This window comes from Manacus vitellinus, unplaced genomic scaffold, assembly GCF_001715985.3.
Source record: "Manacus vitellinus isolate BGI_N305 unplaced genomic scaffold, ASM171598v3 scaffold_6_pilon, whole genome shotgun sequence".
Classification (NCBI taxonomy): domain Eukaryota; kingdom Metazoa; phylum Chordata; class Aves; order Passeriformes; family Pipridae; genus Manacus; species Manacus vitellinus.
The window spans coordinates 25,591,219-25,604,194 of NW_021940750.1; the positions used below are offsets into that span (position 1 = coordinate 25,591,219).

General features: G+C 35.5%; 1 protein-coding gene across 1 annotated transcript in view; it reads right to left on the reverse strand.

Moving 5' to 3' along the window:
• The window catches only part of EML5 (EMAP like 5), a 90,410-nt gene that overhangs the window by 23,339 nt on the left and 54,095 nt on the right, over positions 1–12,976 (reverse strand). Inside the window, exons 27-29 of the mRNA XM_018082138.1 lie at positions 11,249–11,375; positions 9,707–9,721; positions 3,016–3,024 (exon numbers count right to left, since the gene is read on the reverse strand). Coding sequence (XP_017937627.1) covers positions 3,016–3,024; positions 9,707–9,721; positions 11,249–11,375 — 151 coding nt within the window. The remainder of the gene's footprint in view (positions 1–3,015; positions 3,025–9,706; positions 9,722–11,248; positions 11,376–12,976) is intronic.

Here is a 12,976-nt window from a genome sequence, read left to right on the forward strand (position 1 = left end):
GTTTACCATATTAAATATATATGGAGAGAGGTTATCTAAAAGAGGAAAACATGTTTGGCTGTGTTTGTTCCCCACTTTCACAGCAGATGAGAAATTTCAGTTACAAATACACTCATTGGGAGGCAACAGGTATCTCCCAGTGCTGTAGAAGTCTTGTCATCACTGTGTGCTGCCCAAACTGAATCAAATCCAATCAAGTAAAACTACTGAAATGCATGAATAGAAATTGAAAGGCACAGATTGAGTACATGGAATGGGCTTTCTGAAAGCATTTCGGTGACACAGAGAATAAAAACCTGCCCATATTCATTCAATTAAATGAAGAGACAAAGAGAAACACACAGTGCAGTTCCTCTTAAAATTTGCTGGGGTGGGGCAAGGAGAGGGAGGAATAAATCAGACAGTTTCATTAAACACCTGAGGTAAATTTGCATTAAGATTCCCTCTTCTCTCCTAAAAAGAATTTTTTTCCCCAATATTTTTTTTAAATGGTCACACTGATATCCCAAAATATTACAAATAAAGTTTTGTTTGGATTTTTAAGTGGTTTGGGGTTTTTTTGCATATGAATATAAATACTGCTTAAAAGGGAACTTTTAAGTTTTTTAGTACTTACAATCTGTGAAGTTAAATGACAAAACAATAACCAGTTCTCTGCCTATGAAATCAAAAGTCTCTGAAGAATGAGCAGGATTAACAAGTTAAATGAATTGCAAATACCCATGACTCTACATAACCTGTTATTTTATGGCTAAGAATTATAGTTATTGAAATATATCTAATACCTGATTTGTGTAAAAAGTTAATGATATTAACAGATGCTAACCAAATTTTTTTCCTACCTACAAGTTTACTTCGAATTCTAATTTAAATTTCTGAATTCCTTTGGCACCTCTGTAATTGCTGCTCGTTTATTAGGTAACTAGGATCCCACTTAAAAATGCAAGTTCACTAAAAAGCACTTATACAAAAATGTTTTCTTAAAAACCACTTACATAATGTTGACTTTGAAACCTTTTTTTTTTTTTTAAATTAAGTAAACGCAACATGTAGCTTTCTCTTTTTAACATGGGAACTGGGAACAATACTGAAGTGCCAAAAATTGGAAGATTGTATACCAGTGATTCTGTTGTTCTAACCATTAGTTTTCCCAAGAATCAGCTTTCCACTGTCAGATTACCTCTTCTCTCATCCCATGTAGCAGCAATAAAATCAAACAGCAGGTATAGTACGGGGTACTGCAGAAATGTCAGACTGTCCATGCTGTTTGTTGTGCATGCTGCTTCTATTGGCATGTTGCAGAACCCAAAAAGACTTCTGGAGGAAAAGAAATCCAGTTATCAAAGACATATTAAGGAGTAAAAAGAAAATCACAGTGCCACCTTACTCAGCTGTGAAGTATCAACATGTTACTGGAACTCATCATTTCTCTGCTGCTTCGTTCTAGAATATGGCATTTTTATAACACTTGCTGTCTGCTAATCCCTCATGATAGAATGGGAGAAGAGGTAAAACAGTCTCAAATTAAACAGCTGCTTGAGAAGACTGTCTATACTCAAAGGCTGCACAGATACAAATATAGGTTGATATCAACCCTAGCCAATCATTAGAGTACATTAAACATCTGTACATTACCACACAACAGAATAAAGGGAATGTACACTGGTCAATAAAACTTGGCAACTTTTACTCAGCTTTATTATCTAACAGGTCACCTAAACAATTTATTGAAGTACCTATCCATGCAAGGCTAACTCTATACTGATCCAGAGCAGTGGAACCAGAATGCAAATTACAAGCACGTAAGTTTTTTCCCAGTTAAGTTTCTAGGTGACAACTTGTGCATTTAAAAGCAAGAATGTTGAAGGACAGAAGAATACATTTTCCAAGTGCATTTTTGAAGGTGTGAAAGCTGAAGATATTTTTCACTTGCTATTTAATGTGCAGGAAAGTGACTGATGGCATATACAACACACAGTGGTCATATGCCTGTATGCATAACTGGTTGCATGCTCAAAAACTGTGTGCAAAAGATGGGAAGGAGAGCATGAATAAGATTTTGGGGTAAATGCACATATAGATGGGTTCAGTTTGAGCATGTGGAAGGAGAGTTCCAGCCATCTATCATAAGGGAAATAAATATCTTAATATTAGTGCTTTATTTTCAAAATGAAAATAGCGTTGGTATATATATTTTAATATTTCTTGTTATGAAACCATAACAATTGCATACAATCATTTCTAAGTAGTGTGTGAAACAAAGAAATCCCTTTTTCACACTTTTAGACATACCTGCAGCATTACTGATACTGCTACCCATGTTGTCTTGTATGATGTTGTATTTCACTCCCTATTTTCATTATTGGTACTGAGTTTCTAAAGTTATTAACAGAATAAGTATGAAGTATAGAATGAATTTTAAAAGTAAGGATGACTTCTTTCAATTTACTCTTGGCAAGATCTTCAAAGTCACTTGTAAAAATTTATAGAGGTCTGATTTCCATTAGAAGATAATGAAATGTGGTAGTTTATAAATACTGCTTCTTGGTAATAATTACTCATAAATATTTTCAAGTGCCCTGTGAGTAGTAAGTGCCAGTTTGTATCTATTAATGCAGATATAGGTAATCTAATACTTATATAATTTAATAATATATACACCTTGACATGTCAGGTGAGTCTGTCCCATCAAGTGCAGAACAGCTGTGCATTAGGGAACTGGAAAGGGAAGGAGTGCTAATCTCTATATTTTAATAAATATTATTGAAAAACACTACTTGTAAAACATAGGGCAGTTTAATAGTTTATGGAATTAATTTTATATTGGTAGATTTAAAAAAGTCTGGCCTATTTTATGAAACAACTACAATGAATACATGTAATTTATAATTTGTAATACAGTAACATTCTAAAGTGATAGGTGCATGGTATAGCACCCAACATGACAGATGGCTATTTAAGGAAAATGGGAGATGATAGTATATGATGGACTAGATAGCAAAATAAAAGCATTACCTGGAACCTCTTTTCAGCAGCAGATGGGAAAGAGAAAAGAATTACTTATACAAGTTTGGCTAAAAGTTAGGTGTCAGTGAATTATTCATATAAATAATTACTATTGACTTCCTGGTTTGTTTACTTTTTTTACAACAAGGGGATTACTCACTTCATAGACTGTGTAAATCTATTAATTGTATAGAAAACTCCCATTCACTTCAATGGGAATTATGAACATGTGTTCATATGAGAATAAAATTCTTAGGAATAATTCCTACTGTAAACACAGAAAGAAATCAGAAGCAGACCCAAAAACCTCTGAGGTATATCAAGTGTTTAAAGAGTTGGCAAACACAACACTTGAATTTAATGCACAAAATTAGCTGATAGAACAGTCAACTCACTATTAGAGACAGACATTCAAGTTCACTCATAAAAATACATTCAGTTATACTAAACTACAACTACCTCAGCTAGTCAAAATGTGTGGGCTATTGAGCTCTGCCGATATATACTGTTTTTTCATGACTATTTGATCCAGCTTATGTTAACTGAAGATACTTTGCACTGGATGGGTTTCCTCAGTCAGGTATGATGTACACTCCTATACCTCAGCTAGCTGAAAATCATTATTAACGACCAGAATATATGGGCATGTATAGATTATTTCCTAATGTCTGTAGTATGCACGGGCACTTTCCATTTGTTTGATTAGTGGGTACTTCCACTGATGTGGTTAGAACAAACATGTAACTCCATTGCGGCAAGGAGGACACGAGTTAGTTTTTTTCACTTATAAGTGAAGCAAAAATAATTTAGGGAATAATTTAGGAAAAACTTACCTGAAAATTAAGAACACAATGTTAACAACTCGCCAATTTACAAATGGATTTCTTCACCCATTGAAATTAATGTGTTTTACTCAATCTCTTCTAATTAGTTCTAACTTTATCCTGCAATGCAAGACTGATGCACTGTTTCCTCATATAGGAAACAGCTAAGCCTTTTCTCACAATAAAATCCAAATGTAGCTTAAACATGTTTTACAGTCAATAACATGCAATTCTTCAATGACTACAGAATTCAAATACCTTCAGATAATTTTCACAGTAAGCTCTATGCAGGGGAAATGAGAAATTCTCCAAGAACGGAGCTCAGTTTTCTTTTAGAATTTTCCTGAGTCCACTGAAACAAATTTTCATATAGTCAGAGGAAACTTTTTAGCTTTGATTTGGCAGTTTCAATTCTTTAATATCCAATTCTACCATACGGACCACATATGACACGTCAAATTACTAGCTAGCAAATGTTTACGTATATGGAGATATGGCTGGATACCTAACTGGTACAAGGCAGATTTCATAAAAGGCTTTTTGTTCAGTCTTCATCACTGAAATACAGAAGATTTCCATGAAGCTGTATTCAACCTATCTAGCAATATGCCTGTGTTCCAGTTACCCCCTTTCTTCAATAAACGCATTCTGTTTAGATACCTTCTTAGGTTCTGTTGATAAAACTAGTCTACACAGATCATAAATCAAATACAAATCTTCCAACCTCCATCAGTGGGCCATGCAATCATTCCTCTAGACATTTCCTTTTTAGTTGCAAAATTAATAGTTTTTTCTCTTTGCATTCAAAAAAGGAGATTATTTGGTAAAACTTGATACTTTGCTAATTGGCTTTTCCATTTCCTCAAAGACATGAGTTTTAGCTCATCTTTAGGAGAAAGAAATAATTACCTCAAACTGGTAAAGGAAGACTATTCCTTTCCATGATGATGTTTCAGTCTACAGCTTTTTATACAAGAAACTAACAATAATTACATTTGTGCTTGGAAAGAATGAAATCTGAAATTTCAGGGGTTTCAGTCTCAAGGGTAATGCCCTGTACTAACACACATTTCAATGGGCATAAAGGTTGGCTTCAAAAAGGCCCGTTTTCTAAACTGTTGTTTTTTAAAGAAGTTAACTTTAAATTTAAACTTTCCTGTAATCTAATTTATTCTGCAAACGGGGAAGAGAGAGAGAAAGAAGAAGCTGCTATCACAAAATCTCTTGCTATAATTTTTCATTTTGATTCCTCTCCCAGATCACACAAGGAGAAGATGATTTTTTAAAAAGAGCTCTGGAATTCATGCTATTTACATTGATATCACAAGTCACTAGATTAGCAAACAGAAAAACGTAATTGCATTCTGTTCATTTATCTAAAACATATGGAAAATGTTTGTTTAAAATCTCTGAATTTCTCCTCCAGTGGCAATTACAAGGTGATAATTATGAGGTTCAGATAAAGGAAATCTCATTTCAGGAGCTTCCTCCCTCTCTCACTCCTTTGGAAAAACAATTTAGTTTTATTTGCTGTCTGTATTGGGTAAAAATTCTTCACTTCTGAATCTGTAAAGGACTAGTTTGTAAATAATTTTTTGTTTCCTTCCCATTTTTACATCTGTCCATAAGTCCTTATAAACACTCAAAAAAAATCTTCAAGACAAAAAATAAGGAAATATATAAATAAAATCAGTTTTGCCACAATGCCTGGTTTGGAATTTACCTGGGAGTGGATGCAAAACATCCAAAGAATTTTTGAAAGATATAAGCCACTGGGATCTTTTCATGCAAGAGATCTCAGCACATGGACTGAGTAATGGTTTTAGCTGCCTGCAAATCTTTAAAATTTATGGTGAAAAATTACTGGAATCCTGGTTGTTTAGTTTTGAGATCTCTTGGTACAGCCATTCTTATGTAAGTGACATTATTAACAGCATTTCCCCTTTGACAGTGACAAATAGCAAACTTCAGGGAACATAAGAACAGAATAAGAATGGAGTGATATTCTCCAGAGTCATCTCCCAACCTCCAGTGATTTGCAGTTCAGGAAGTAGCTGAGCCAAAAGTGTTTTGTGTTTTCAAAATCAATCATGGATTTTTTTCTGAGTAATTTATCTAGCAAAAAAAATAGTAGAAAAAGATCCTTACTAAAGGATCAAAATGGTTTTCAAATGTATTTTGCCTTGCTGAGTATGTGTAGTGCTATTACACAAACAAGCTAGAGACACAGTAGACATCTTTTCACAAAAGAAAATATTACCTATAAACATAATTATTCAGAAATTATAAATAATTCAAATTACAGACCTAAGTGCTGCCTCACAGCCAGTGGCATGTTGTGTTTTCAACTGAAGTTGAAATAAGTATTCCCATTTGAGTGACATAGTATGGTAATTTCACTACTAGAGAATGGTATATATTAGTAGAGGTGGCCTTTGACAACACTGCAAGTGAACCTTAAACCAGTTGAATCTGAATGAAATCTTGAATTCAAATCCATAAGGTCTTTTTTAAAAGTTGCCTGAAATTTAAAGCTTTAACGTATTTCTATTCAGCATATCAACTTTTACAGCACTAGCATCTCTAGGTTTAAAAAAAATAACTCCCTCCCTTATTTTCTTTTGACTATTGAATTGCTTAAACAAGAAAAAGAAAATTCCCAGAAAAACTCGGGAAAATCACGTTTGTCCTGACAGAAAATAAAGGCAGTGCGACATGGAAGTAGAAGCTGATGCAACTCACATCTCCAGTTAATGTGTTAGCCATAAAAATGATGAAGACACAGAAATGTCCACTGCCTTTAGTAAAACTGTGTTGTTGTGAAGGTAAAAAGAATTTTTTTTTAACTTCTGCTATTTCAAAGATAAAAGTAATTTATGAGCAAAACCATAAAGCTGAGAACAGGAAACTTTATTTGTTGAAGATCAAAAGTAATCCTTAGTTCAGATTCATGTTCAGGGAACTGCATTCAGATTTTGAATTAAGGGTCACTGGAAGAAAATAATTATGCTGCAGTAAAAGCAGAATCGCATGTTCTTTCACAGAGAAGTTACCTACCCACCAGACTACAGCATTTTGCAGCCTCTTCAGCCTGCTGTCCCTTTCTGACTCTAGGGATTCCTTCATTGGTTTCTGCAGCACTTTAGCAAAAAACCGCTGTTTTGACACACGTGTTGATATGTATTTGAATTTTTGATAGACTAAATGGCATAAAAGTGTAATTTCCTATGTCATCCTACTGCTTAAAAAAACCCAAGGTCAACTCAACCTTTCTCATAAATATTATGATCAAAATAATTTTAATTAATCAATTTTTGAGCAATACCTGACTCTAAATACAGGCCACAGGGTCAGACTACAGCTCCTGGCCTTGCAGATGTGCTTTTGTGAGTCAGAACTAGGAAGCATATGAGATTTCAGGTAAGGTACTTCTTCTTCTAGTGTTCTATTTTTATCTCATTTAATACTCTGCATACTAAAAGTCATACTCCTTTTATATAGAGGAAACTTCACTATTAAGCTAGGGTTTATGAATTACATATCAGCTGTCAGGCACAATCTTAAGTAGTAACCACATTTTTGGTTTGGTGTTTAAAGTCTTTATACATAGCTTTGGAGCTCAATTATCTTGTAGTATTTAACTCCATCTTCTCCCATAGAGAATTAAACACTTCCTACACTCTAGTAAAAGAGGTTCAGATAGTTTCTGAACAGAAATCTCCTCCATACACAAAGTCTAAATTAGTTGAAAGACATTCTCAGAAGCACATTGTTCACTAGTGTGCACCTGTGATCCTGAGATTACAAGGATTCCAATAAAGTGTTACTACAAGAATCATATCTCTTCTGATGTTTGACAGTCAACATTAACAATCTTACACATAACATGGAATGCCATGGATGTACAGTGTACACTCTGAACAGCTGTACTGTGTTTGCACAGCAGGGTTTGGGTAGCAGGAGGGGCTGCTGGGGTGACATTATGAGAAGCTGCTAGCAACAGCAACTGGAGAAGAGCAGTGGGAATATGAGAGAGAAACAATGCTGCAAACACCAGGTTCAGTGAAGAAAGAGGGGGGAGCAGGTGTTCCAGGCCCCTGAAGCTCACTGTGAAGACCACAGTGAGGCAGGTGGTCCCCCTGCAGTCCATGGAGATCCACAGTGGACGGACAGCCATGGAGGACAACACATTGGAGCAGGGGGATGCCCGAAGGAGGTTGTGACCCCATAGGAAGACTGTGCTGGAGGAGGCTCCTGGCAGGACCTGTGTCCCCATGGAGAGAGGAGCCCACACACTGGAGCTGGTTTGCTGGCAGGACTTGTGACCCTGTGGGGGTCATGCTATTGCAGTCAGTTCCTGAAGGACTGCATCCCATGCAAGGGACTCATGCTGGATCCACTGCAGCCCATGAGAAGGATGCACATTGGAGAAGTTCATGGAGGACTATCTTCCATGGGAGGGACCTCACACTGGAGCAGGGGAAGAGTGTGAGGAGTCCTTCCCCTGAGGAGGAAGGAGTAGCAGTGACAATGGGTGAACTGACTGCAACCCCCATTCCCTGTCCCCCTGTGCTGCTGTGGGAGGAGGAGGTAGAGAACTCAGAAGTAAAGTTAAGCCCTGGAAGATGGGAGGAGTGGGGGTAAGGTGTTTTAAGGTTTAGGTTTTTTACTGATTAGACTGGTAACAAATTCAAATAATTTCCCCAAGTTGAATCTGTTTTGCCTGTGACAGTAATCGGTGAGTGATCTGTCCTTGTCCTTTTTTCTACCCACAAGCCTTTGGTTATATTTTCTCTCACCAGTCCAACTGAGGAAGCAAGTGATAGAGCAGCTTTTGTGGGCACCTGGCATTCAGTCAAGGTCAAAGCAAAACTCTGTATAAGTTAACATGTTCTGAAAACTTATACAGAAACAAAGACTTTACAGATGCACTTTTTTTTTCAAAAGCCTAAAACCAGAATTAATTTGATAGAGGTTGCTAGTGGTATGTTCTAAAATTTAGATGAAGGCAGCAGCTTTCCTGATTATGTCAAGTTGTCTTTAAGAAGGATACACAGAATTTAACACAATTGTATCATCTGGCACCACAGGTATGTGACTTCATTGAAACAGAGTCCAGGTAGGTATGAGAGGGCTTCTCCTTTCTTAGTCAGTGTAGGTCCAAGTGGCCTGACACTTCAGTCTACAAACCTGAAGCGTGGCCTACAGCCTAAGGATTTGTGCTACAAATGTAAGAACATGTTTTTGAGTTTGCATATATTCTAAATAGAGTATGTGCAAAAGCTCATAACCTAATGCAGGCACCTAAGCTAGAGACTCCCATATGAACACTATGAACACCCAGCAGCTCTGATCCTCAAGTAGTATAGTGCATTGGTAAAATGCTGCAGCCAAGGCAATAATCTTCCTCTCGTTCCTGAAGCATTATTAACTCCAACACAACACTGCAGCCATGGTGATACTGCTCAAACAGTCACTTCAGGCATCTCTGCAACATGCTCACTGCACTCTCTATTCCATGCTGGACCTCTACAACAACACTGTAATACAGTCTTACAAAAGTCCACAAGCAGTTAGGCAAGCTCTGATTCCGGCTACTGAAGTCAAGCTGTTCCTTAGTCACTCCAAAGTACTGAGGAAAGGAGGATGAGGTTTGAACACCTCCTCCCAAACACTCTATATAGTGTTCACTCATGTCAGCTCCGACTGAGAACTGGATGGATTTTTTTATCCTTATCTCTTTTCTACCCATTAATGAGATACTATTTAATAGTAAAGAGATAAATCCTTCACTTCTATTTCAAAGTGCAATTACTTTCCTAAGTAGTTTGTTATTAAAATGCATTTAATCCTGGACTTTGTGTAAGTAAACTTACCTTACTACCCCCTGCCTTCATAGGAAGCAAAAGGAAAGAGTAATAAAAATAAAATAAAAATTAATATCTATGACAGTAGACTAAAACATTTACCAGTCTTATACAATATTACTTTAGCAGAACAGAAATTAAATACAGTAACCATAACCTGGTTTTACTCTTTACAAAAAACTTTTCTCTGAAGTTTTAGGGTCCCAGACTTTTAATAATGCAATCAATGGAATTCTTTCATTAACTTTTATGCATTCTGAATCAGAACTTAATTACCTTACTACAGAATTAATTCTCTTTTAATATTTTATTTGAAACTGAAAACCACAACTCACTCAGCTTCCAGAAACAATTCTTGAAAGAAACACAAGAGGTTTACAATTTCATTTTAAAAAAAAAGTCTTTAATCATAGCTTTCATACCATGCACATTATTTCTTTTTGATTTCCACATCAAATAATCTAATTAAAAAAGAGAAAGACCATTTCTCATTATAAATGCAAGACAGGGAACCATGGCATTATACACAGGCATCCCACTCCCTCCTTCAGCAACACAACTTAAAAACAAAATAAACACAAAAAACTCCCACAACCTCAAATTGCATTTCTCAACAAGTGTATCATGGATGTGTCCAGCTTCACTGTGGAAAGAGGCATGAGCATCATAACAGAACTCCTCACATTCCTGCAGGAAATTTCCAATCTGCTATTTCACTATATCATTACATCTAATTATACTGTGTTGTTTTCCTTACTTCCCTCTCTTTAATATTAGCATTCCTCAATTGCCATGTTAGGAATCCCTCTTTCCTTCTCCCTCACAAATACTGTCCACATCTATTTTACTGACAACAAACAACAACTTTCAGAGTCCTGTGCTCGGTTGCAGATTCTACAACAGCTAATGTTCTAGTGGTTATAAATTGTTTTTCTATTTCACATCTATTTTACCTTCTGGTCTTATTCTACTCTGCTCCTCACCCATTCACTTCTAAAGCATATAATAGTGAACCAAGCAATACAACTGACACTGCAAAGCAAGCAACTTCATTTTCCAAGACTCATTAACAGAAAATGCAGAACCACTGTAGACAGAAGGTACAAGTTATGTGAAGATAGAGGCAGTGCAACAAGCAATTAGAGCTGAATTTGTCAGAGTATTTTGTTGGCCGAACCAAGAAAGAGAGCTGTGTTTCATGAAAAAGATTGTACAAGCTAATGCCTATGATGCCATCACTAGATACCACTTAGTATTTAAGTTTCAAAAAGAACATATTCTTAAACACCAGCAAATAAATCAATTATCTCAAGAAACTCCCCAAACATAAAAATATACATACACCATTTGTAGTCTTTTGTGTTCTCTGAAAAATATATACAGCCTAGTCCTTCAGTAAGAATTTTCTTTTTCTTTCCTCCAAAGAAATGTTCAGACTCTTTTTATACATATCCTTTTAAGTTAAGAATTATATACTTCACTATAATTTTGTTTTACTATTATTATCTTTTCAGATTGATTTCTTGGCTAGAATTGTAATTTAGTAATTACCTTTCATCTAAGGTTGGCTCCTTTTGTTGCAGATGAGGCTTAATTCCAAACATTGGTCTAATGTTTGTTGATAAGGCTTTGATGGTGTAATTAATTTCATTTTCCCTTGTTACATCACTGTCATAACCTAACAAAACCAGAGTGAACAGTATCAAACCAAACTAAGGTACCAGAAAAAAAAAATTAAATCATAATTTGTGCAGATTTCAACAATGTACTGGATTACAAAAACAATTATAGCATCTATTATTAGTAACATAAATACACAACAGAAAGAAAGCAGCTGGGAATCACGAACATTGTTAATAAAAGGCATTCTAAGAAAAAAATTCCCTACAATATCTTCGTCGAAAAAATAATTAAAGAGTTCAAAGCTATCCCATTTCTGCTTGGTTGGCCTTAACTAGGATCACTAACAAAGGACCTCACTACCTGACACCTGCTCTTAAGATCTGTAAGATTTGGCACCTGGTTGTTCTCAGTTCCAGGATCTATCCATTACGATGGAATCTATAGGTCTGCACAGGGTTCCTACACAATGCTTAGGGATAGTCAGGCATATCAAGGTGATGTTTACTATGGTAAACATGGCAAAAAAGCTAAATAGTGACAGGGTTGTTACTCACCCACCATTATTTATTTAAGATAGAGACTTCTAGTGCCAACACTGTGAATAGTTCTTAACTCTAACTGAAATTATTAGGACATGACCAAGAGAAACTTTTGTGGATAAAGATGTCAGTGTCTTTTCTTGTAAAGCTTCACAGACCTCTCTCATCTAGAGTACTTTCGAACACTTAGCTTAAGAGGGTTCTGTGTAAAGTACCAGAGCCTAAGGAAGGTTATAGGGCTAAGATGTGCTAACAGGTCACAGACAGAAGCTGAACAAAACCTCTGAAAATTGCAATTTTTGACTTAGAAAGTTAAAGCTGACAAGTCCTCCTGTAGGCAATTAAATTACTTTGTGGACGTATTCTTCAATAATTTTAAGAAGAAAGACAGTGAATAAAAACTCTTCTCCAATTAATGTTTACTATGTCTCTGATATTTAAAGTGTTTCTTTGGTCATTTAGCAGATTTTAATGAAAACTGAAGATAATTTATTACATAGAACTATTTAAAGAGTAGCAGTGATAGTTTAAAAGTGCTTGAAGACTGAGGAATTGACACAGAGGAAAAACTGCGCTTGGGAGAAGAGAAAACAAGTTTGGAGGCTCATGAACCCTTGGAAGTATAACATGAAAGGTAGAACACTAAGTATGGCAAAACCAGCAGAAATTGATACTACAAAATGTAATTAATATTTTATAACTATTGATTTTATGATCTCGCAATAGATTGTTCCATTTATCAACATGAGTCCACCTCAGTCTACTACGCTTCCATGTTATGGAAAAAGATGCTATAACATCAAGATAACTATGATCTTACATTACACAGATTCCAATATAATTCCTTTAGAATTGGTGCCTTAAGTCTAAACTGTGATGATTCTATTTTTATAGACATTGACACAAATTTTTTCTTTTAAAGAGTCTATTTATATACTCTAACTCAAAGTAGCAGTAAGTCAAACATTTCACGATCATTTTCTTGTCAGCAGTTTAACAGTCCTTTCCCCAAAAAGAAATTTTATTTAACATTTTTGAAGACTCTTCACTACTTACAATCAAAACAATCTATAAAATGATTATTTCCAAATTAGCAGTTTTCCATTAATAAAATAAA